The sequence below is a fragment of the Dermatophagoides farinae genome, chromosome 3 (genome assembly GCF_024713945.1).
Source record: "Dermatophagoides farinae isolate YC_2012a chromosome 3, ASM2471394v1, whole genome shotgun sequence".
Taxonomy (NCBI): domain Eukaryota; kingdom Metazoa; phylum Arthropoda; class Arachnida; order Sarcoptiformes; family Pyroglyphidae; genus Dermatophagoides; species Dermatophagoides farinae.
Genome location: NC_134679.1, coordinates 4,638,678 through 4,662,480, shown reverse-complemented (window position 1 = coordinate 4,662,480; position 23,803 = coordinate 4,638,678). Strand labels below are relative to the sequence as shown.

At 27.7% G+C, this 23,803-nt stretch overlaps 2 protein-coding genes across 2 annotated transcripts; one reads left to right on the top strand and one right to left on the bottom strand.

The window, feature by feature from the left end:
- Positions 1–49: 49 nt before the first annotated feature.
- Positions 50–1,746, top strand: LOC124495052 (WD repeat-containing protein 46). The gene has a single exon (XM_047058362.2). The coding sequence runs from the start codon at positions 171–173 to the stop codon at positions 1,611–1,613; it is 1,443 nt and encodes a 480-aa protein (XP_046914318.2). The 5' UTR covers positions 50–170; the 3' UTR covers positions 1,614–1,746.
- LOC124495321 (substance-K receptor) lies at positions 1,644–23,616 on the bottom strand. The gene is made up of 5 exons (XM_075729352.1): positions 23,113–23,616; positions 6,581–7,433; positions 3,509–3,887; positions 2,236–2,511; positions 1,644–2,144 (listed from the first exon to the last, which is right to left on the bottom strand). The coding sequence occupies exons 2-5, from the start codon at positions 7,318–7,320 to the stop codon at positions 1,836–1,838; spliced, it is 1,704 nt and encodes a 567-aa protein (XP_075585467.1). The 5' UTR covers positions 7,321–7,433; positions 23,113–23,616; the 3' UTR covers positions 1,644–1,835.
- Positions 23,617–23,803: the final 187 nt, after the last annotated feature.

Genomic DNA, 23,803 nt, shown 5'->3' with positions numbered 1-23,803 from the left:
CATGCATGCATTGAAAAGTTTTGGTCACTTTTGGAAATTTTTTCAGTTCGTAAAACTCGATATCGTAGAGAAACTTTTCGGAAATAATTTCTCATGATTTTGGCACGTGGTTCCAAGATTTTTTATTATGACATTATGTTTTGATTAAATTCTGTTTTAAAAGTGAAAAAATGTCTGCTCGTAAATTGAAAAAAGTTTCTTTTGGCAAAAAAGAAATACCTTATTTTTGTGTTGAAGATGGTGGTTATCTTGAACCAGACGATACAAATGAACAAACTTATCAAATTACACAGAAAGAAATTGTCAAATCTGTGGATATAACATCTGCTGCTAAACATTTTGATCTGCATTTGCCACATTTAGGCCCATATAAATTGGATTATTTTCGAAATGGCCGTCAACTATTGATTGGTGGCCGAAATGGTCATGTAGCCGCATTCGATTGGATTTCCAAAAATCTTTGCTGTGAATTTAATGTTCGTGAATCAGTTCACGCCATCAAATGGTTACATATGCCTACCATGTTTGCAGTAGCTCAAGCTGATTGGACCCATGTTTACGATGAAAAAGGAATCGAAATCCATTGCCTTAAACGGTTATATCGTGTATATGAGCTAGATTTCTTGCCTTATCATTTCCTCTTGGTAGCTGCGTCTGACAACGGATTTCTATCCTGGCTCGATATATCCACCGGTAATTTGGTGGCAAATTTTCGAATGAAAGTTCCACGCCTTACTTGTCTTACTCATAATCCAAATAATGCAATTACATTCACCGGACATCCAAACGGAACAGTTCGATTATGGTCACCAAATAATAATGAACCATTGGTGCGGCTACTTTGTCACCCTTCGGCAGTACTAGATGTCGCTGTTGATAATCGAGGCCTATTTATGGTTACTACCGGATCAGATCGATCAGTTCGCATATGGGACATTCGTAATTATCAATGTATGAACACATTTCGAGTTCCATCAACACCATCGCGAATAACCTTGAGTCAGAAAAATTTACTTGCGATTGGATCCGGGAATGAAGTTAGTATTTTCAATAGATATTCAGATAAAATTGATAAGCCATATATGCGACATCGAATGGAATTAAGAACTTCGGTCATTTCCTCATTACAATTTTGTCCTTTTGAAGATGTACTTGGTGTTGGCCATCAGGATGGTTTTACATCAATATTGGTTCCAGGTTCTGGTGAAGCGAATTTCGATGCTCTCGAAGCAAATCCATACATGACCAAATCTCAACGTCGTGAAATGGAAGTGAAATCCTTGTTGGAAAAAATCAATTATGAATTAATAACATTGGACGCAGATTTTCTTGCAAAACGTTGTGATAATGCACCAATACAACGATCGAAGGTAAAGACGAAAAGGAAAAAATCCAACAAATATCGATCAATAACTAAAACGGCCGACGTCTTAGAGGAAGAAAATCCAATAGTAGCTGAATCCGATGCTATTCATCAAACAGAAAAACAACAAATACGACGAAAACGTGGTAAAAAAAATCTGGCCACAAAATTACGATCAAAAGCGGCACGTAAAGAAAAACGACGACGTAGCCGTGTACAGGAAAAACTATTGAACCAAAAAAAGTCATAAACAAAACTAAACGAAAAAACATTGTAAAAATTTCAATTTATTTTGATTTTTATATATAATATAAATAAAATTGTGGTAAAATCGATAAATAAAACTGGTGAAAAGAATTTCAATATTTCATCATTATTATGATACATGTTGACAGGACAGAAATTTTTTTTTTTAAAAGGGTTGCCAACAAAGCAACAACAACAACAAAAAATCCATTTTATCGTTTTGACGTCAAACTTGATAGGTTAAAAAATTATTATTATTATTATTACTATCGGAATTTTTTGGTTTGAGCATGATAAACGAATCATTGATCGGTAATTTCATTGGAGATGCTAATGGTGTTGGTGGTGGTGAATCTTCTACACTCCATTTTTGTTGTTGATCAGATTTTCTATATGACGATGAGAATTTTATCATTTTTTTATTATGATTATTGTTATTGTTATTATTATTATTTGTATGTGAATGCATCGATCGATTCATCCATGAATCACGGCGATTAATTTTACAGCAAATAATGTCGGCCAGATCGGTCATCTAGAAAAAAAAACAAAATGAAAAAGAATCGATATTAAGATTATCACATGTTTTTTTTGTTTCTCTTTATAAGATTATATATAAAACAAACCTGAAAATTATTACTACAAAAACAATAGATGAATGGATTCATAATTGTATGTGAACAAGCTAACCAATGTGAAATGAAATAAATAGAATAATAAATGATTGAATAATAGCTAGTAGCATCAGCAGCATCAGCAACAACATCATCATTATCATCCATTTCGATAGCATTAGGATCTTGGCGTATATCTTCGAAAATCCAAAGCATTAGATAGAATATTTGACAAGGACTCCAACATATTATGAATGAGATCACCAATAATAAAAGCATTTTGAGCACCTAATCAAAAATTATTATAAGAAATAAGGAAACAATAAAAAAAAGAAGAAAGATTAGCAATATGTTCAGATGAATAATCCTCTTTCTTGGAATTATTGGGTCAATTCTTCTTTTTTTTTTTTAATTTGCATGTAATCTGATTTTCATTTTATTTTGGCTCACTTAATCGCCGAGGGAATCATTATAGGTATTTCAAATTCTTCATCGATTCAAGAGAGAGAGAGAGAGGCGCCGTAAGATCTTATTGGCTGTACAATATGCATTATTTGATTCGAATGTCAATATTGGAATTGAATGGCAATGATATAATGAGCGAGATTATATTCTGTAATGTAAATGTTTTTCCATGAATATAAATAGATCTACCATGTTTGAATCATGTGAAGCAGGCAAAGAATAAAAAAAGGAATTTGTCATAATAAACATCTTTTTTTTATGTTGTTCACATTCACCACCACAGCCACCACCAATGACTTGGGAATTTCATTAGTCAACATTAGTGATCAACATCCGCATTTCATAATAATCATTCCTTTTGTAATCATATTAATTACGAATTGTTTGTTTGTTTTTTTTTCTTTTGTTTGTTTGTGGTGAAATAAAAATCCAACGACCAATGACGTATTGGTGAGTGGAATAAAAATTCCATGACTACCATAACATGACCAAAGTATGAAGAATAAAGCCTCATGATGATAATGATAATGATGATGATGATGATGTACATTATTTTTTTTTTGTCAATTCGATTTATTGAAATTCAATTATTTACAGCAGTGGTTTTCAACTTTTTTTCTGATTAAAAAACATTGGTTTAGAGAGAATAATCGTCTGACTCTTGATAATGGGTACGGCACATTTCTCCATGGAAACATTTTCAAAGGTCAAAAAAAAACATTGATGTTTGGATCGAATTACAAAAGAATAAGGCCCCATACGTTTAGTTTTTTTTTGGAATAGAAATGTATGAATTTTTACAATTGAGAAAAAAACTTACTTTAACTTTAGTTTGAGTTAGATTCTGATTTGTGACACGATTATCATTTCCTTCAGGAAATTTATGTTTATAAACAATCAAACCAATATGACCATAAAGATAGGTTAAAGCAACCACCGGTAATATGAATGTCATGACGAATACAATGATCGTATAAATTGTTCCTATTGAATGGCTATTTGTAGGATCAAGAAAACTCCAATCTTCTGTACATTCGACATATGTTTCATTTACATATATTACTGGTGAAATTTTCGTTGCAATTAAGATGGGCGATGCAACAAAACAGGACATTATCCATATAAATGCAATGACCAATTTGGTGTGGCTAGATTTCGTGAGGAAAAGTGATTCTTGTCCAGTTACTATGACGTAATATCTATTTGATGAAGAAAATAAATAACAGAGAAAAAAAAACAGTAAATTAGTAACAGAAAAAACTTTCGATTTGATCTGGAAAAAAAATTCTAATCAGACAAATTGGCCAAATAAATGTTGCAGCTGTTGCAGTTTTTTTTTGTTGTGTGTGTGTGTGTCCGCGTCTGGCCTTTGATTGGGTGTGGGTCCATCAAGAATAAGTCCATAAAAAAATAGCATGAAAAAAATAGTAAAGTTTTCAGTCTTCATCTCGAATACATAAATTACAAACAGCTTGAAATAAAAAAAAGTAGCCATTGATAATGAAGCTAAATATTTAACCCGTTTATTAAAAAGAAAAGAATGAAACTTTCAAACTTTTTTTTTTTGTTTTGACGACGCCAGACTAATTTTTTTTTTCACAAAAATTGACAAGCCAAACAATTGAAATCAATCGATCCAGGTGTGTTATTCTTCATCATCATCATCATCATAATAATTATGGTTATATTGTGTGTTTGACGAGGAAAAAAAACCTTTCGAAAAAAAAATGAAAATAATAATTCTTATGATGGAAAAATTATATAACAATAATTAAATATATACTATAATACCACAATGAAAAACAAACTCATACTAATTCATATAAACAAATACAATTTGATGAACATTTTTTTTTTGATGACGATGGTGATGATACATGATACCTTACATAATACCTTCATGGAAGTTTTAATGATATATTGCATATATTGAATTGTATGATAATCCAAATGTATACATTCATGAATCATCATTATGATGATAGCCAAACCGAATGTTGATATGTTGGCACTATTTTAACAATATATTGTTACACAATAACAAACAGAATAACAACATTGTTTATGATGATGATGATGATGATGATATTCGCAAGTGTTTTTATTATGTGTTTATATTGTATTTAAATTATCACATGAACATATGAAAAATGATTCAAGTGTGCGTGCATGTAATAGATATGCAGGTATGTTCTATTCATGAATTTTTTTCTTCAAATATTACATACCATTATTAATTAATTAATTAATTTTTCATCATTTAAAAAATCATATCATGTCATACACACACACACACATACATACAAGCACAATGAAATTCTCGAGTTTGAAATTCATTTTTAGAAGAGATGAAAACAAAAACAATGCAACAATATTCAAAAATGTCAAAGACAATGGATCTGTTGGAAAATATTTATGAAACAAATTGGGCCATATATAAAATTTTATTTCGCAACGAAACAAAAATCATTTCTCGTTTTCAACGGGAAAACAAACAATACCATGGTCATCACCAAGTTATTCAGTTATTATGCCTGCAAATGTCAGACAATTTTTATGATAACAAAGTTGTACAAAGATTTACTGGATCTAATTATCGAAAGAAAAATCAGAAAATAAATTTGAAAAATCAAAAAAAAAAAAAAAAAATTTAATCGCTAACTAACGATCGTAGACAATTTTCTTCAAAAACAACAATATAACTTGTGGATATGAACCAAAAAAAAAGGAATCCAATCTCAATAAAATACATAAAACAAACACATCAAAAGCGATTTATAATCGGATATAGAATTTTTTTTTCATTTTTTTTTTGATTTAATGATTTATTTTTTCAATGGAATTCGAATTTGAACCAGCCATACTTTAAAACAAAAAAAAAACAATCAACGCCAATAATAAATTGATAGTAAATGCCAAATAAAAAGGCGTGTACAATGATAATAACGATAATTCAACCAATACAGAATTTTTCATTCATACAAACACACACACACCACACACACATTTATGGATCTATATGATCGATATGAAGAATAGAATAAAGAGAGAGAGAGAATAAAAATTCAAAACGCCCACCACTATCTTCATTGATTTCTTTCAACTAATTTCGTTTCACAATATTTTTTTTTTTAAATTTATCAGCATTGAACAACATGATGCAGTCGCAATCATCTTCAATTCAAATGAGAGAGAGATTGAAAAAAATGGAATCAAACAAACAAATAGGAAGTAGGAAAAAATAGATTTTCCAATGAATAAAATTCTTTTTTTCAGATTATAGAATCAATGGCTTGATTGTTTTGTTGTTAACACCATTGTGTTTCGATATAAACACACACACACACGCACAAACACAAACACAAAGTTTGATTTATGAAATGGATTCGAAAAAAAAATCAAAACAAGAATATTTGAGAAAAGAATAAGAATTCAAACCTACACCATTGACAAAAACAGATCAAAATAGCAAAATTAAACAAATGGCAATTCAAATGAAATCAAATCAAATGATTCATATATATTTATTTTTTCTTTTTTTTTCTTTTCTTTTGCACCAAGAAATCGTTCGATTGTCAAGCAAAGAGAAAAAAAATCTGACATTTCATCAATGAAAGATTCGATCATTTGTTATTCATTGGAAATTGTCAACGATGATGATTGGTTGTTTATATATTCATATAAATGGATTAGTTTTTCTAAAGAAAAAAAAAGATGCAAAATATTCAGAAACATCACCAATTTTTATAATAGAAGCACTAAAATGTTGGTGATAACATTCGTGTTTTGACAATATTTCAAAATGTCGTCATTATGATCCAATTGATTTGATTATGATTATGTAATAAAATTCAATTACAATGAAAAAAAAAATGTAAAACATTTGACTTACCGACCAATACCAATGGCAATGAGTGTATAAAATGCAACAGTTGGTGCCAATACCTGTACAAAACTGGTTAATGGACAAAGAAATTCCGGTAGCCACCATGTATTATAAATTAATGTAATATATGTAAATGGAATGTTGAATATGGCAAAGATAATATCACTGAGGCCGAGATTAGATAAGAATAAATTCAATTGACGACTAGTACGGCGACCATAGTTTAATATTAATATGGCCATTATGTTGGCAATAAAGGCAACAAAAGCTGTTAACATATAGATGACGACCATAACCGTACGGAATGTATACGACATTTCTACAAGTCGATCGATTCTACGAAATTGATCATCACCGCTGCCGCTGCCATGAATTCCGGTTGCCGATATTTGTCGATCCGGATATGATGGTAATGAAATAGCATTATCATTGACAATATTAATAAATCTTTCAATTATCGTCAAATTCATATGTAATTCCGGAATTATCGTACCGGATGTTGTAGATTCAGTGAAGTTTTTTCCAGCCAAATATAATGACATTAGTTCATGTTGTTGTTGATTATGATGATGATGTTGATGATGATGATAATGATGATGATGATAATTATCGGTAGTTTTGATCGTCGACATCATGGTGTTTAATTCATCATCAAACAATGAATGATTTGATTTATGATAATTCGTAGTGGATATGATTACTGTAGGCACTAGCAACAATAGAATGGTGGACAGATTATTTATCATTTATTTTTTTTTCTCTTACACAGGAAAATTAATGTTGCAGAAGATTCTTTTTCGATTTTTGTTTGAGAAAATGAACAAAAACAAAACAAAATTTAATTTTATCGGTTGAATTGCTGCAAATAATGTTGAAAGGGAAATGGAATGGAAAAAAATAAATAAATAAAAACAAAAGTATGCGATGAGAATCGATAATTTACGAATGTCGAAAAAAATTCAATTTGCAATGTATTTCATCATCATGTTACACATTCAATGGTAATGGCAAATTTTTTATTCTTTTTTTTCATTTTTGTATCTTGAAAAGAAACCACAAAAAACAACAACAACAACAACAAAAATAAATAAATAACGAAATATAAATACAGTGGTTATAATAAATTATATGGACAATGAAAAATTCAATTGAATCGATCGGTTTTGACCGATACATTATTTTGTGAAATAGAATTATCGATAAAAAATCATGTGTATGTACCAAACAGCAATATCTAGATAATGAATATGATATTCAATTGAAAATTATCTTTTTTGGCCAGACATATCGATATTGTCGTTGATAATTGATCGATAAAAAAAATGTGGCCAATCAGTACAGTAACGATGGCGGAAAAAAATTTCATTTATTCGATAGATCGATCATACACATGGAAAATGAAAGGATTCAAACTAATCAACAACGAATGGCCACAAATATCTGTTATCGATTTTAAACGGAAATTTCCTATGGATTGATAAAATCAACTTTATCTCTCTCTCCCTCTATATATCTATCTCACACATACCAACAGCCTAAATTGACGGTTATTCAATACTTCAAGTTATCGTCTATCTTGCTACTCATAACCAAAAAAAAAAAAAAAAAAAAATGATCACAATTCTTTTGCCATTTCTAATATTCTTCAGTTTTTAAATCAAACATCATCATTTTGAAATGTACAAACAAACAGATAAAAAAACTATGGCTAATGGAAAAAATTGTTTCGAAACTGAAGAAATTTGATATACATGATGATTCATGAAACAACAATCAATCCAATGAAAAACAATGTAAATATTTAGATACCATGTTTTGAATTTTTCTGTCTTTTTTTCCTTGATGAAAATTCGAGACAAACAGGAAGAATTTGTTGTTGCTTTTCGAATAATGAATTCAACATTCGAATCATCATTTCTAGTGAATATGACTGAAGAGTTTTCTTCAATGGTTTGATGTCATTGGTCATATTACATTCATGAGGATTTGTTTTTGTTGTATTTTTGTATTTCCATTACTGATTGATTGGATTTTTTATTTTCGTTAGTCTAACCGATAAACAAACAATCGAGTTTAGTATCATAATCAAGTGGATTCTAATTCTATTTTCAGAAAAAGGGATTAGTTGAATTATTTTTTTTCATTTCTGGATTGATCGCAAAATTTGAATTAATTTTTCTAGTTCAAACACGAACTAAATTATTAATATAAGATTTGCTGTACACCAGAATAGAAAGAAGAATAAAGTGTGATTTTTTTTCATTATTAAGATTGGAAGGAAAAAAATCAAAGAACTATTTATTTAGGATATCAATGGAATCGATTATCGAATACAACAAGAAAAATGATCTATCCATATGTGTGACGTGTGGATTCCTTATAATAAATATTCAAGTATATTTTTTTTTGCTGTTGCTGTTGCTGTTCATTCATACCAAATGGAATAATAACGATAATAGTATTGTATAGAATCAAGATGGATGAATAATTAACAACTAACAGAATGACATCCACACATATTGAAAATATGGAGTCATATTTTTCATAATAATAATAAGAATAAGAATATTCTAGTATGCAAATATTAACCAAACACAATCATTCATTCGATTCATAGTATATTCTCAATAAAAATGGAATGTGAATCTCTCATGTGTATGAATGGATGGAATGCATTAATTCTATAGAATTGACAAACAAACAAACAAACAAACAAAAACCAAAAAAAAAAAAAAAAAAAAAGAAAAACAAACCACACACACTAACAAACCATCAGAATATTATAAATGGATGCATAACAACAACAACAACAACAACAAAAGGAATTGATGTCAACAACACCAATGATAATCATAGTAAATAAACAGATATTTTTTTTTTCTTTCCGGATTCAAGTTTCCAATGATGGGAATCATTTTTTTTTGTGTAAGGGAGATAATAATGATGATGATCACAAAGTCAAGAATGAATTTCCAGATGGTCATAATAGGATGATACAAAAATACACAACAAACAGCAACAACAACAGAAACAACAAAAAAAAACAACTTAAACGTTTTTGAGATACAGAATAAACAAATCGACAAATAAAATGGCGACAACATTCAAACAGAAAAAAAATTCTGCTTACAATTATGTATATAAAAACAATGATGATGATGAACATTCAAGAATAAATGATAAATGAATAATGATGATTATCAGAACGATTCATTCATTCACAATTAACAAAAAAGAAAAAAAGATAAATCAGAAATTAATTGACATTTTAACCATCAAAATATCACAAATTATCATTCATTGAAGAAAAAAAAATCCAACTAATGACAGATTGTCTAACGAATGAAAAAAAAAATTCAATCAAAGACTGAGGTTATAAACTATTCATCGATGAAAAGTATAATGAAAAGCCTCAGGCCGCAAAATTCTCATTGATTCTCATCGATAGATGAATGAAAGAAAAATAGGAAGGAAATGAAAAATTCTATTTATTTACTTGGAATTTTTTCTACTATTTTTCGTCTATTAATACTGCTGAATAGAAAGTCAAAAAAACAGAAATTGAAATCGAACCAAACAACTACCAACCATTCCAGTTGGTTGTATGAAAAAAAAACAAGAAAAAAGTCGACAAACATTCAGGAAAATCACTTGACATTATTTCCGAATCACCAAAAGTAAAAAAAAAGAAAACAACAGGGAAAAAATCGTATACGTGTCTATCATTTTGAATTAGATTTTTTTTTCTTCAATATTCAGTGAATCTATTTTCGATCTTGATTTCAATATATACAAAGAGGAAAAGGGCCGTTAATGTTATCAGAATCATACCAGGAACGAATGATCGTTTCACTTTATTGCATTTTATTTTTTCGAATTTTTTTCCATCAAAATTTTTGTTGTTGTTGTTGTTGTTGTTGTTTTTCTCATTTTTCATTCACATTGATTGAAAAAAATTGAAAATTTCGAGTGAAAAAAAAATAAAAAACAATTTCCATTACAGTGTTATCTTTTGCCTTCTGTTCGATCATGAAGATGATGGGTTAACCGATGGTAATAACCATCATTGATTATGAATCGATTGCTGTTCTATAGAATTAATGATACGAATGATAGAAAAAAACAAGAAAACAGAAAAAAAGCTTTGCTGCATCATCCACTTATATTCATATCAAATTAATAATCAAAATGAATCCATAAAAAAATGGTCCATTAATTAAATGACCATCGAAGCTGAAATCATCGAAAGAGTTTTACATTTAGAAAAATGAGAGCAACAAAAAAAACAAAAACAAAAAACAATCAAGAATTTCCAAAATTTCTGTCCATACATTTTTATGATTATATGCAAATGAAAACAAAAACATAGAGACAATTTGTTTATTGAATCACAATAAAGTTTGCACATAAACAAACAATCAATCAATTCATTCGATGAATGTAGAGAATTGATGAGAGAAAAACGAAAACAAAACAAAAAACAAAAAAAAATGTACCTCCCATATAAACTAATTGGATAACATCATTCGACCATCTATCATTATTTCATCTGGAAATTCAATTAAATTTTTGCTTGCATATGGAATAAGTACGTACAAAAACAACAACAAAAATTCTACATAATAACCAGATTTGATTAATAATAATTCTATCAAATAAAACAATTTGATTGATATTTTGCTTTAATTTGACTACAAAATGAGGGAGAGAGAGAGAGAAAAGGGAAAAAATATTTACGTTAATGGATTTTTTTTCATCATTCAGATTGTCACGAATAAAATCAATTCATCGATTCATTTTGGCACAACCCCCCCTCCCGAAAAAAACAACAACACGCACACACACACAATTACCATCAAACAAATACAGGCAACAACAAAATCATCATTTACAATAATGTTGTTATCATCATCAGATTGACCAAAAAAATTTTTGTTATTTGAAAACTCAATAGCAATGGAGACAGATATTATAATTTCTATCATATTGAATATTCTGGATGATTTGCCAATAATAAAATCACTTCTCATACACATAAATATGTCTTTTTCATTCAAATCCAGATTCTGATGTTTCATGTTTTGTTCATATTTATTGATTTTTTCTTTTCGGGAAAATTTTTTCCATTTATTTATTATTTTTTGGTTTTTTTTGCAAAGAAGATTTTCTTCCTTGTAATTTTTTTTCCATTTCTCTTTTTCTATCTATCTATCTATCTATTTATCTATCTATACATCATTTAGGATTGAAAAATAAAATTTTTAAACAAAACAAGAAATGTTTCACGGAAACAAAAATAAAAATGAACTCACATACATATGAAAGAAAAGAAAAATAAGATGATTCTATTTTTTTTCAAATGTCTAACTAAAAATAAAACTCCAATGGAAATATAAAAAAAAATTCAGGAAAAGCCGATTATCTATCGGGATGATGATGATGATGATGATGTTTATGAAATCGAATTGATCAAAAAAAAAAAAAAAAAAAAAAAAAAGATTCTTTCCAACAGAGGAAGCCAATAAAAATTTTGAATAAATGAATTCTGTTCATCATTATAAACAAGGAAAGTTTTATTTTTGTCAAAATCAAATAAACAAAATTCGATAGATTTAATTAAAAAATAATCAATTTGATTAAAGAATTTCTCTTCCTCTGTCTCTCTGATTCTGTCCTGAATACCATAAATGAGGAAATTATTTTTCCTGTTTATCATATATAGATCTCGTGTAACAGAATATTATTTCTATATATGTGGTCGAATACACAAATACACAAATTCACTTTTTCATGATAAATTAATGAAAATTTCTATCAAAATTTCAAACTTTAACACTCATAAAAAAAATTCTCCAACATAAAACAAACAAAAACGCAAACTATTCGAATTAACGCTAATCACATATTATATGGACTATAATGTATTTTTTTCCGCCGGGCATATGACCAAAAAAAAATTGGCGAAAAAAGTTTTACAATTTTTAGTTGCAAATCATCAAGAGAAAGTGTAAATAAAAAAAAGAAGTTTTTCTCCTAAATTTGGCCATTAATGTATGTGATTCTCACATATTACCATCATCATCATCCTTATCAATTTTGGATGCCAATTGACCTAACCCCTAGTATGACTTCATTTTTTTTTATCTTCTAAATTCACTAAAGTCAATTGAAATAACCATTATCATTATCTTTGTGTGAATTAGGTGACGATTTTCATACATATAATAATAATCAAGACGATGATAATAATGATGATGATAATAATGATAATGATGATTCTTTTAATAAACAAGAGAGAAGAGAGAAAAAAAAACTAAATAAATATTTGATTTTGAAATGGATGATTATGATCATGATCGTGATGATAATGATGGCAAAAAAAAGTCAATGTTCATAATGTGATGGCCCAAACTAAAATTGAAAAAAACTTTGGATCTAAAAAATAACAAATATAAAAAAAAATTGAAAAAAGTGAAATTTTTTTTACACACACACACACCATTAATGGATGAACAACAATAAAATACAATGGTTATATCGCAAATTGCCTTACGAATGACCAACATCAATATAAACACCATCCGATTATTATCATCATCATCATCATCAGAATTATCAGAACAATCACTAGAATGGAGAAACGAAAAAGCTTTCATTTCAAAGTTTTGCTGTGGCTGCTGCTACTGCTGCTACAATCAAATAGGAAGAAAATTCAATTTCATTGGAAGTTTTTTTTTGTGGAACCATAATTATTGCGAATTTTTCGATCCAAATAAACACATATACAGAATTCCATATATATATTTGTGATGATGATCAGACATTTGTATTTGTCACTGTGTGCGTGTTCGGAGAAAAACCAGAACCAAATATTATGCTAGAAACAATGGACCGAATCAACCATAAAACCAAACTACAAACAACATTTCATTGGTCACATTCATTGGAACAGACACAGGAACCACCCATGACGATGTAATCATATATATAAACTATGAACAAAACAAAAAAGAAAATTTTTTGTCATAAATGTGAAAAATGGCAATGAAACCACAAAAATAAGAGAATGAAAAATAAATAACATCAAAGAAAAAATTAACTAGAATAAATAAAACGTTTGGTTTTCAGAAACGGTGGCCAAAATAGAAACCACAACATACCGATAACCAACAAAAAAAAAAAAAAAAAAAACTATAAGTTTCCAATCTCTTTCACTGTGTTTTAAAATTTTTTTTAAAACAAAAAAAAATCAAAATTTATGTGCAAAACAAACAGCCAAAAAATCACAAATCAAGTCAAGTGTAAGTAAAAGAAAATGAAAATTTATTATGATGTCAAAAAAAAATAAATATTGAATCCATAAAAAATGAATACATTCAAAGTTTGTTAACCATTGAATTTCAAACCAAAATCAATGCTATTTTCACTTGTTGTTGTTAATGCATGTTTGGCTTTAATAATCTTTAACTGAAGTATCACTGTATATCTAATCTAATATAGAATAGAATAGAATTAAATTTCAAATTTCAAATCAAATTATCATCTTTCTGTTACATGGACATTTACACTGTATCTACATTTTTATGAAAAAAAAAAAAAAAAATACATCGTCATGATTTTTTTCATAGTCGATGAAAAAAAAGCTGTCAATCTTTACGATGATGATGATCATCTCATACATCATTATCAAGTTGAAAGAGAATCTTATTTATGCACATAATTTATATACATTCAAAAATTGTTTAAATTCACTTGAAATCATCATCATCATCATCGTCATTAAATATTACCATATTAAATATCAATATTAAATCAATATTAAATATTGTCATCACCATATTTTTTTCGATGATGATGATGATGATGATGATGATGGTTATTCAGATGATTCATAATGATCAATTTAAATAATGATGTCATTTATACGTTAGTTATATAAACTTGAAAAAAATGAGAAAATTGATCGAAAAAAAAATGTTTGAATCTATGAATTTTTCATCGGAAATCATCATCAACACGAAAAAAAGTTATAGTTTTTCTACATTTAAAATGTTTTTTACCATCAAAATACACACACACCCATTATCAATGTCATTATCATTTGTTATGGTGAATTTTTTTTTTTTGATATAAATTCCTGACCGGAAAAAGGATTATGACATTAAAAAAAAGATAAAAATTAATTGTAACATTCACAAACAAACAAAAAACAACAACTATAATAATAACAAAAAATAATCCGCAAAGTCTCTATGGATATTATTTGAGCAACATAAATACCATGATGATGATGATGATGATGATAATTCATTTACTAAAATACAAGGCTAATTTTCATTTGAATCCCAAAATGATTATCTGACAGTCAAATGTTTTTGTCGTTGTTGTTGTTGTTGTTGATGATGATCCTGAATAATTGTTATGAATTAATCCTATTTACACAAACCTTTTCCGCTTATGTTCGTTCATTAGACATTATTTTTTTTCCAATGAATTTTCTAGGCTAAACAACAATAAACGTAATCAACATACAAACAATGAAAAAAAAAACAACAACAACAAATTATCCATGAATTTAACAATTTAAAAATTCAACACTGGCTACTAACAAAAATTAAAAAAAAAAAACTGAAAAATGTGGATGGACAAGAATTTTGTTTTATCTTTTTCACAGATGATTGAATAATGCATAAAAAATGAATAAGTAAAGTAAAAAAAAAAATAATAACTTTAGTCTCTTTTCCATAATAAAAAGCATTTCGTTTTTTTTCTTGTCGTTGTTCATCCATTTGATTGATGATTTTATTATTCTCATTCTAACGATTTCACATTTTTTTTTGATTGATTGTTGATGATGATGATGATGGCCACATCGATCCCTAATATTAGCAACGAGGTACGGCCAGCAAACAGCATTTCTTTTGCACACATGTAATCGATCCATTTCACAAAAGAGAAAAAAAAATTCGTAATGACAAAGTTTCAAGTTTGTTTTTTTTTTGTTTTTTGTTTTTCTGATGGTAATCACAAAAACCTAAGAATAACAACAATAATTCTTTGAAATATGAAGTCGATAAGTAAGTAAGCAACAACAAAAAAAAACCTCGAATACATCGATCATTCACTTGTTCATCAACATAATCATCATCATCATCATCATCAATTTCAAAACTTGTTCTCTACATTAGCGGATAAAATATTATACTGAAATTTAAGTCTATTGAGAATAATAGTTTCGGTCAGAATAAAAATGATAAAGGCGATCATTTTTTTTGTTTGATTGAATTGATTAATTTTTGTTAATTTTGTTTTGATTCAATCAAATCATTCAGATTTGATCCGTTGTTTATATTTAGCTTAGACATGAATTCTTTAAATTGAATGAAATGCAAAATAAAAACATTGATATGATGAACAGTGATATGATAAGAATTTTTTTCCTGTAAGAATGACATTTAGTTTTTTTTATTGTACAAATAATTGTTATATAATAGCTTGAATCAGACAGAATTAATTGGAAGAGAGAAAAAAAACATTACCATTATCATCATCAAATGTTGTCATCACATTGTAATGGCTGGCTAAGCAATTCATCCACAGCAATAAAGTCATCGTATTATGTATTTTTTTCTGGTTGCAAACAACAAACAAACACAATTTGAACAAAAAAAATATATAAATAAATGAATTCTCAAAACAGAATTTTTGTTTTCAACTACTTTTTTTTCACATTTTTGGCCTTGTTTTTATCCATTGAATAACTGAATAGCTGACATCATCTAAGTCACCTATTCCATTGTGAAATAAAACAAAACAGAAAAAAAATAGTCACGCATTGTGACAATTTTTCTTTTGCACTTTATGTCAAATTATTGCTCCATAGTCCATCATCATATATACATCCATGCACATTATTAATGTGAATCAATAACAATTCAGGTCGTGGATAAATGAACAAAAGGACGATGATGAAAATTACCAGAATAAAATTTCTTGGAAATTGAATGACTGTCTAAGATACAGCAAAGTCATTATGTGGATAATCAAAGTAATATAATTACATTTATATGGTGATACAACAACAAAAAAAACCGTCCGTAGTCAATATGATCATTAAATTCAAAATAAAAACAAAAAACAAAACAAAAAAAAAAATATTGGATCCATGTCTTTGATAGTATGGTGTTAGCAATAATAATGAATGAATGAATGAATGAATGAATGATTATAGACCATTATTACGATCCTTTTTTTCATCATTCTGAATAATGATGTTTAAAAATGAAATCAAAACGAAGAATAATTTAGATTGAAAATTCTATACATTTTCTATGAAATTCATTGGAACTTTATATGCTATAAATGAAGAAATGAATATAGCCTGCACAAAAATTTTACTATAATTTCAAATTTTTCCGTTAGCATTTTCGATAACAATGAGATGGTGAACAAAAAGAGAACAACAACAACAAAAAAATTAATAGTGTGAAATGAATGATTCTTTTCAGAGTTTCATTATTATTATTATGAATGAAAGAGAAGAATTTCTGAAGCTGATCAAATTGATGGCCAGATTAATTTCTTCTTCTTCTTCTTTTTTTTTAGAAATTCGAATCAATTGAATCTCAATCTGTTGGAAATGATGGAATTTTTTTTTATTGATAATCGAAATATTTTTTTTTTCTTTCGTCAAGATAATGCAAAATAGTGGACATAATAAAAAAAGAAACGTTGATGTCGTCAACGTTTAAAAATGAACAGGAATGAATCGTGTGTGTGTGTGGGTGTGGTCGGTGTTATATGCCGGGTGTTTTTCCATTAAAAATATAAAAGAAAAACACGGAAATATAAAAAAATTTGTCGATTTTGCAGTTTACAAAGTCCATAAAATGGCCATTATTGTTTTGCACATGAATAATTTTTCAGGGTTATGAAAATTTGGAACCATAAAAATGTTCGATATTGATTGCCATCATCATCATCATCAACTATCAACAGTGTCATTAATTCAGGAAAATATTTATCTCTTTCTCAAGTTTCAATACGGAATGCAGAATGAAGAGACCCGCTGATATATATAGTAGAATTTCAAAATGGATTAATCAGAATCCATCAACATGAATAATGGTGAGTGAGTGATTGTAGTGAGGAATTTTTTTTTTTTGGAAAAAAAAATTGTTAACCAATAAAATTTTATAAATGATCAAATGTGAACAAAAATTGGAAAAAAAACTGTCAAAAAAAAAAATTTTTTTTGCGTTCTGAACAAAATTTCATTGGAATTGGTTGATGAAAGAACATCTGTCCCCGTCATTAGAATTCAAACACTATAGATTTTTTTGGCCAAAAAGCGATTGTCACATGATATCTATTTTTTTTATATATATAATCGAACACAAAAAAAAAAAATAACTTGTAACTGTCGTAAAACCAATGGTTATGCTCTGTATGTGTGTGTGTGTGTGTATGTTAGTTGTCGAAAACTAAATACATTTTGACAAGAAAAAAAAACAAGAAAATGAAAAAAAAGGGTAATTCAGATCACAGATACAAGACAAGCAAAATGAATTGATACATAGCAGAGATGTAGAACTTTTTTTTTGTTTCTAACTTCAAATGCTATAATTTGCTTGATTTTCAAAAGAAGAATTAAATGGAAACTAGACAAAATAAAGAACAAAAAAAATGAAGACGAGGGAAAAAACGAATTTCCTAAAACAATGAAATGAACAATAACTAAAAGAAAAGAAAAAATTTCTAAATTAAATTGATTGAATTTCATTCTGATTATAATAATAATGATGATGATGATGAGTTTTTTTCTTTGAATTTCATCCGTCTTTTGTTTTGTTTAGTTTTGTTTTTTTTTTATTATTTCAAATTCATGATTATGCATGATGATAGAATCATTGAAAATTGCGTAGATTTTTTTTTTATTAATGCCACCACCCTAGATAACATAATGAGGAAGCTTATTATTCGTTTGGATTATTTTTATTGATTCATTTTGTCATGCTCTTTTTCAAAGATTGTTTCATTTTCAGTATATACATGAATCGAACATATGAATAAAAATAAGGCACATGATTTTTATTTTCTGAAAATTGTGAAAAATACCAAAAAAGGAATTAATCTGAAAGAAAAGTCAGACTATTCATGAGATGAGATGAGATGCTCATATGAATAATTTTTTTTTCTTTGCTGTTTTGTTCTTTTTTTTCCTGAAAAAAATGTGGAAAAAAGCAAAACAAAGAAAAATTGAAGAATTCTTCAAAAAAAAAGTACGTAAACTTTGAACAATAATCCCATTGGACATATGAAGAATGAAAGTAAGAATATGAAGAACCTTTGAACAATTCTGTTTTCTTATTCACAAAAAAAAAATTCTGGATAAATGACTGAATTCTTGATGACAACGATGATCGTTGAAAACTATATAAGGAATATTCAAAAATATGGAAAAGGAATACTTTACAATTTTTTTTTATTTATTCATTCATGACAATTCAGTCAAAAAAAAACTATGGTGATATTGAATCTTTTTTTTCCAAAATATTCAATTATTTGCCAACTCAAACGTATTATGGATAATAATAACCACATTAGCATATACGAAATTATTGCAAAAAAAAAGTAAGATAAGATCGTAAAATATAACGAAAGAAAACGGCATTCGATTTCCGACTTTTTTCTTTTTTTTCATTGTTGCTACGTTTTGTCTCTCTGTGTGTGTGTGTGTTTTTTTTTCATAAAAATTGACTTATATTCAAGCAGATAATTTTCTTGCCTATTCATTTACATTGTGATTACACTGTAAAGAAGAAGAAGAAAAGGGACTAGTGTAGGGAAAAAACGAAATTAAACGAAAACGTAACTTGAATAAAATTCTTTGGAATTCAATATACGAATCTGAAAAAAGGATAAAGATATATAAATCTTTAATAGGCTAAAAAAAAAAAAAATTTTCCCTATATTCGTAAGCAAAGAATTGGATAGAAAAGGCGTTTAAAAGTGACAAATTCAATAGGCTAATAAAAACAAAATCGCTTAGTATTAGACTAGAAATTTAAATGGATGGATGATATCTAAAAACTTTTTAAATTGACTAAATGAATATAACTGGTTATATATATAGAATGCATTAAAATAAAATGAAAGAAATTTGAGAGAGAGAAGGAAACCAAAACCTTCAAATAATCATGAATAGTGGATGAATAGGAAACAGCCAAAAAAAAAAATCGAAAGCAATAAACTTTTGTGAATAGTCAGAAAATAATGAAAATAAAACATGTGATAGGACTAAATAATAATCAATAAATATGTGTAAGGTGTTTGATTCGAGACCATTACCGCAAATAGATGAATCCATTATTTAGGAAGCCAGTAGTCATTAACATTTTCATCACCAATTAATGGTGGTCATCGACTAAAACAGAGCAAAGCAAAGCAAAAAAAAAAACTTAATTGAACAATGTCGATCGTTTACAAGCAAAGACAATTAAATAAGAGAAAAAAAAATAAAAAAACCTGAAAAAAAAGAAAATATCATATTCGTATTGATGACAAAACCAGAATTGTAGAAATCAGAATCCATTCTCTCCCTTTTTTTTCCTAACCACCCACCCACCAAGTCAGTGTCAATGATTAATTAAATCGAAATGATTTGGCCAAATCATGTGCCCCAAAAATCTTCCTTTGTCTGTTTGGAATGATGTTTTGGAATTGGACAAAAACATTGTTTGTTGCATACGGAATAATTCCATTGTTTTTCTTATATATATGGCATATGGCACATAAGATAAAAGTGACAAAAACTGGATGAGAAAAAAACCAAAAGATTCACATAGAAAAATGGCCATTACCGCCGTTGTGGATAAAACAAGTTATAAACAAGCAAAAAAAAAATCAACCATGTCTTGAAAAAACAAAGAAAAAAAAATACAAAAGTTTCAAATCGTTAACTCCAAAAAAAGCCATAGAATCGTATATATAATATAATAGTAATGTAAAATGTCAACCATCATTTAAGTTAATATAGAAATTTTCTATACTGAACAACATTTTCTTGGTCCAGTCATTAAATTAAGATATAATATAATCTTGAAAACTTGGAATAAGAATGGAAAAAGAATGTAAATTCAAATGAACAGAAAATGGATCCATTATATTAGCATTCACTTTCACACATAGTCTGTTGAGTTGAAGCGACGATGTGACAAATATATATTTATTTATATACAAAATGTAATTGCCTTAATTCATACAAATGTAAAATTGGCTAAATAAAATTAGTTAAACTTTTTTTTTCATTCAATCTTTAAAATAAGATTTTTTTTTCACCATCTCTCTCTCGCTTTCTTGAACAAAAAGAATATTATTATTGTTGAGAAGAATTTTGACAACCAAAAAAAAAAAAAAAAAACTTGTGATGATGATTATTGTCCGAATAATTGAATCACTGACTTTATATCATGCACTTTTCGTATGATACAAAACTTTTAGCAAATGTCGAATATATTTTGAAATGAAGCGACACACACCAGAATCTAAAAAAAAATTTGTATTTAAAGCTGAAAAGAATTTTATTTTTAAGCTTTTTCAATAGCTGGAAAAAAAATTGCTAGACTAAGCTCAAATCAATTTAATTCATTCATTCATTTGTTCATTATTTTTTCTTTCATTCATTGCACAAAAGGCAAAATGTTTTTTTTTTGTTTTGTTTTGTTTTGATTGAAAATCATTCAATTTATCATTATTATTGCAATAATAGCAACAGGAAGAGAAAAAAAAGGCAATGCATTGGCAAAAACGACCATATTTTGATTTAATAATTCAAACTTTTTCCGCACTTTTGGTTTGTGCGTGCGTGTATAGGATAAGATTCTTGCACCTATATAAATGTAAACAAAACAAACAAATAGAAAAAAAAAATTCTTTCCAGAAAAAATAATGGGAAAAAAACTTTAGAAAATGAACAAAAAAAATGATGAATAAGAGAATTTTGTATGAATGAGAAAAAAAATAACAACAAAATAGGGATATGAAAATAAATTTTCTTTTCTTCCCCTCATTTCATTTTCTTTATTCAACACTTTTGAACTCTTTTCCTTATTTTTTCGTTGATTTTTATTTATTTATATTTTTAAATGAGAAAAAATTTAGCCTTTTTTGTTGTTGTTGCTGCTGTAGTTGTCGTTTTTATTTTTTTTGCAAATAACATCAAGTTTCACATCCAAAAACATCACATATATATGTTTGATGATGATGATGATGATGATGATGAAAAATTCTTTTTTCGTCTTCTGTCATCATCATCATGAATTGATTCTAACGAATTACAAAAATGGAATGAATGCCGATAAAAAAAATACAAGTGGCACACACACACACATACATATGCAGCATGTATAACAGAATAATAATAAGCGGAAATTGAATAATCAACCTGCTAAAACGAACAAGAATCAAACGTGTGTGTGTGTGTGTGTGTGTTTAGTACATAAAGAAAGCAAGAAAAAACAATAATAAATAAAACCAGTCACCTAGAATAATAAAGAATGAAAGCAAACAAAAAAATCATTACAACAAACATTCTGACAAGTTGATGATGAATATTATTGAAGAATAAGAATAAAAAATGAAAAAAATAAAAAAAATTCAATTTAGCCTCAAAACTAGTTTTTAGTGAATCGTTTATTTTTTTTGTTTATCGGTAGCGGATGGATGGAAAGAGATGGGAGAGAGAAAAAATTTCCATTCGTTGGAACCATATTCACACACACACAAATTTGGCATGTGAAACATTTTCCAGAAATTCTCAAAATTCTCTTTTGAATATTACATCATCATCATTCAATCTATTAAATTCTTTTGATTCTTTTTAGCTAATTCACATTCAATTCAGCAGATTCATATGGCTATCATCATCATCATTGCTCTTGTTGTTTTTTTTCTGAATGAAACTATTTTCATGAAAATAAAGAAAAAAAAATGCTCCAGGTGTCTTTTTCCTGCTTTTATCTTTTCGTTACTATTTTTACCCAAAAAAATGTAAAGACTTGTGAAAATATTCTTACATCATATTCGGTTGGATGGATGGATGTCATCACTTTCAGAATTGATAAAAACCAGGTTTCAGAAGTAGAAGAAAATTACATAAAATTTCTTTATCCATTTTTCTGCCAAGGGCAGATTTTTTTTTCTTTTTCATTTTGTTTCCCATTCTTTAAATCGATCAATTGTTTTTTGTTACTACTTCCATCAACAAAAAAACGCAACAAAATGAAAAAAATCAATTGCAAAATTGATGAAATTACAATTCGATATTCTCAGAACTAAACTAATGCCAAAAAGTTCTACAACTTTTAGTTTGCAAACGATGATAATGTTCCTGTTTCCATTTAACACATCTAACATTGTAACAAAGGAAAAAATATCCACTAAATGAAAATATAGAAATTACATAAACAAATCGTTTTCTATAAAAAATGGACGAATATAGGAAATAAAATTGAAAATGAAAATTTAACCCAACTTACAAGATTTTTAACCCAAAAATGATGATAACAATAAAGACTTGATTATGAATCAAAAAGCCAAAAGAAAAACACTTGAAAAACTTTTGAAATTCACAAACAAAATAAAATCACAAATATACACTCAGGACAAATGGAGACAAAAAGGTTTTTTTTCATTTAATGATTTCAAATGAATGAATTTGAATGAGATGAATTTTAGAAGGAGAGATGGAAAAATATTTCATCTGATTGTTGAATTTGTTTTTTCTTCTCCATTATTATCATTATTTTCGATGCATACAATTTTTGTTTTCAGAACACACAAACAAACAATATACTAATTATAATATTAATTGATCGAGGAAAGATTAATGACGAGAATGATGATAGCTATAGTAGTTTAGATAAGCAAAACAATGGCAAAATTCTTTGTCTTTTTCGGTTCAAATACAAATCAAGAAATTTGATATTACGAACAACAACATTATAGCGATGGGTTTCGAATCAAAACCAGAATAAGAATGCATTCAACAGAGAGAATACACAAATATTCGTTTTTTTTTCGTTTGATACCATAGAATCAAGATTTTATGGATATGCGCCGACTCTTGGCCAAACACACATACACACACACAAACAATCTACAGATACAATAAGAATTAATGTTGCCATCAAGTACAAAGTGTCAAATGTATGGATGTTTATATGAATG

What these genes read in the sequence shown, in the direction of transcription:
- LOC124495321 (XM_075729352.1), bottom strand. Translation starts at nt 7,320, where the DNA reads ATGATAAATAATCTGTCCACCATTCTATTGTTGCTAGTGCCTACAGTA. An exon ending in ATTGCCATTGGTATTGGTCG is followed by an intron (nt 3,888 to 6,580) that starts GTAAGTCAAATG and finishes TTCATCAAATAG; the next exon opens with ATATTACGTCATAGTAACTG. An exon ending in TAACTCAAACTAAAGTTAAA is followed by an intron (nt 2,512 to 3,508) that starts GTAAGTTTTTTT and finishes ATTTTTGATTAG; the next exon opens with GTGCTCAAAATGCTTTTATT.
- LOC124495052 (XM_047058362.2), top strand. Translation starts at nt 171, where the DNA reads ATGTCTGCTCGTAAATTGAAAAAAGTTTCTTTTGGCAAAAAAGAAATA.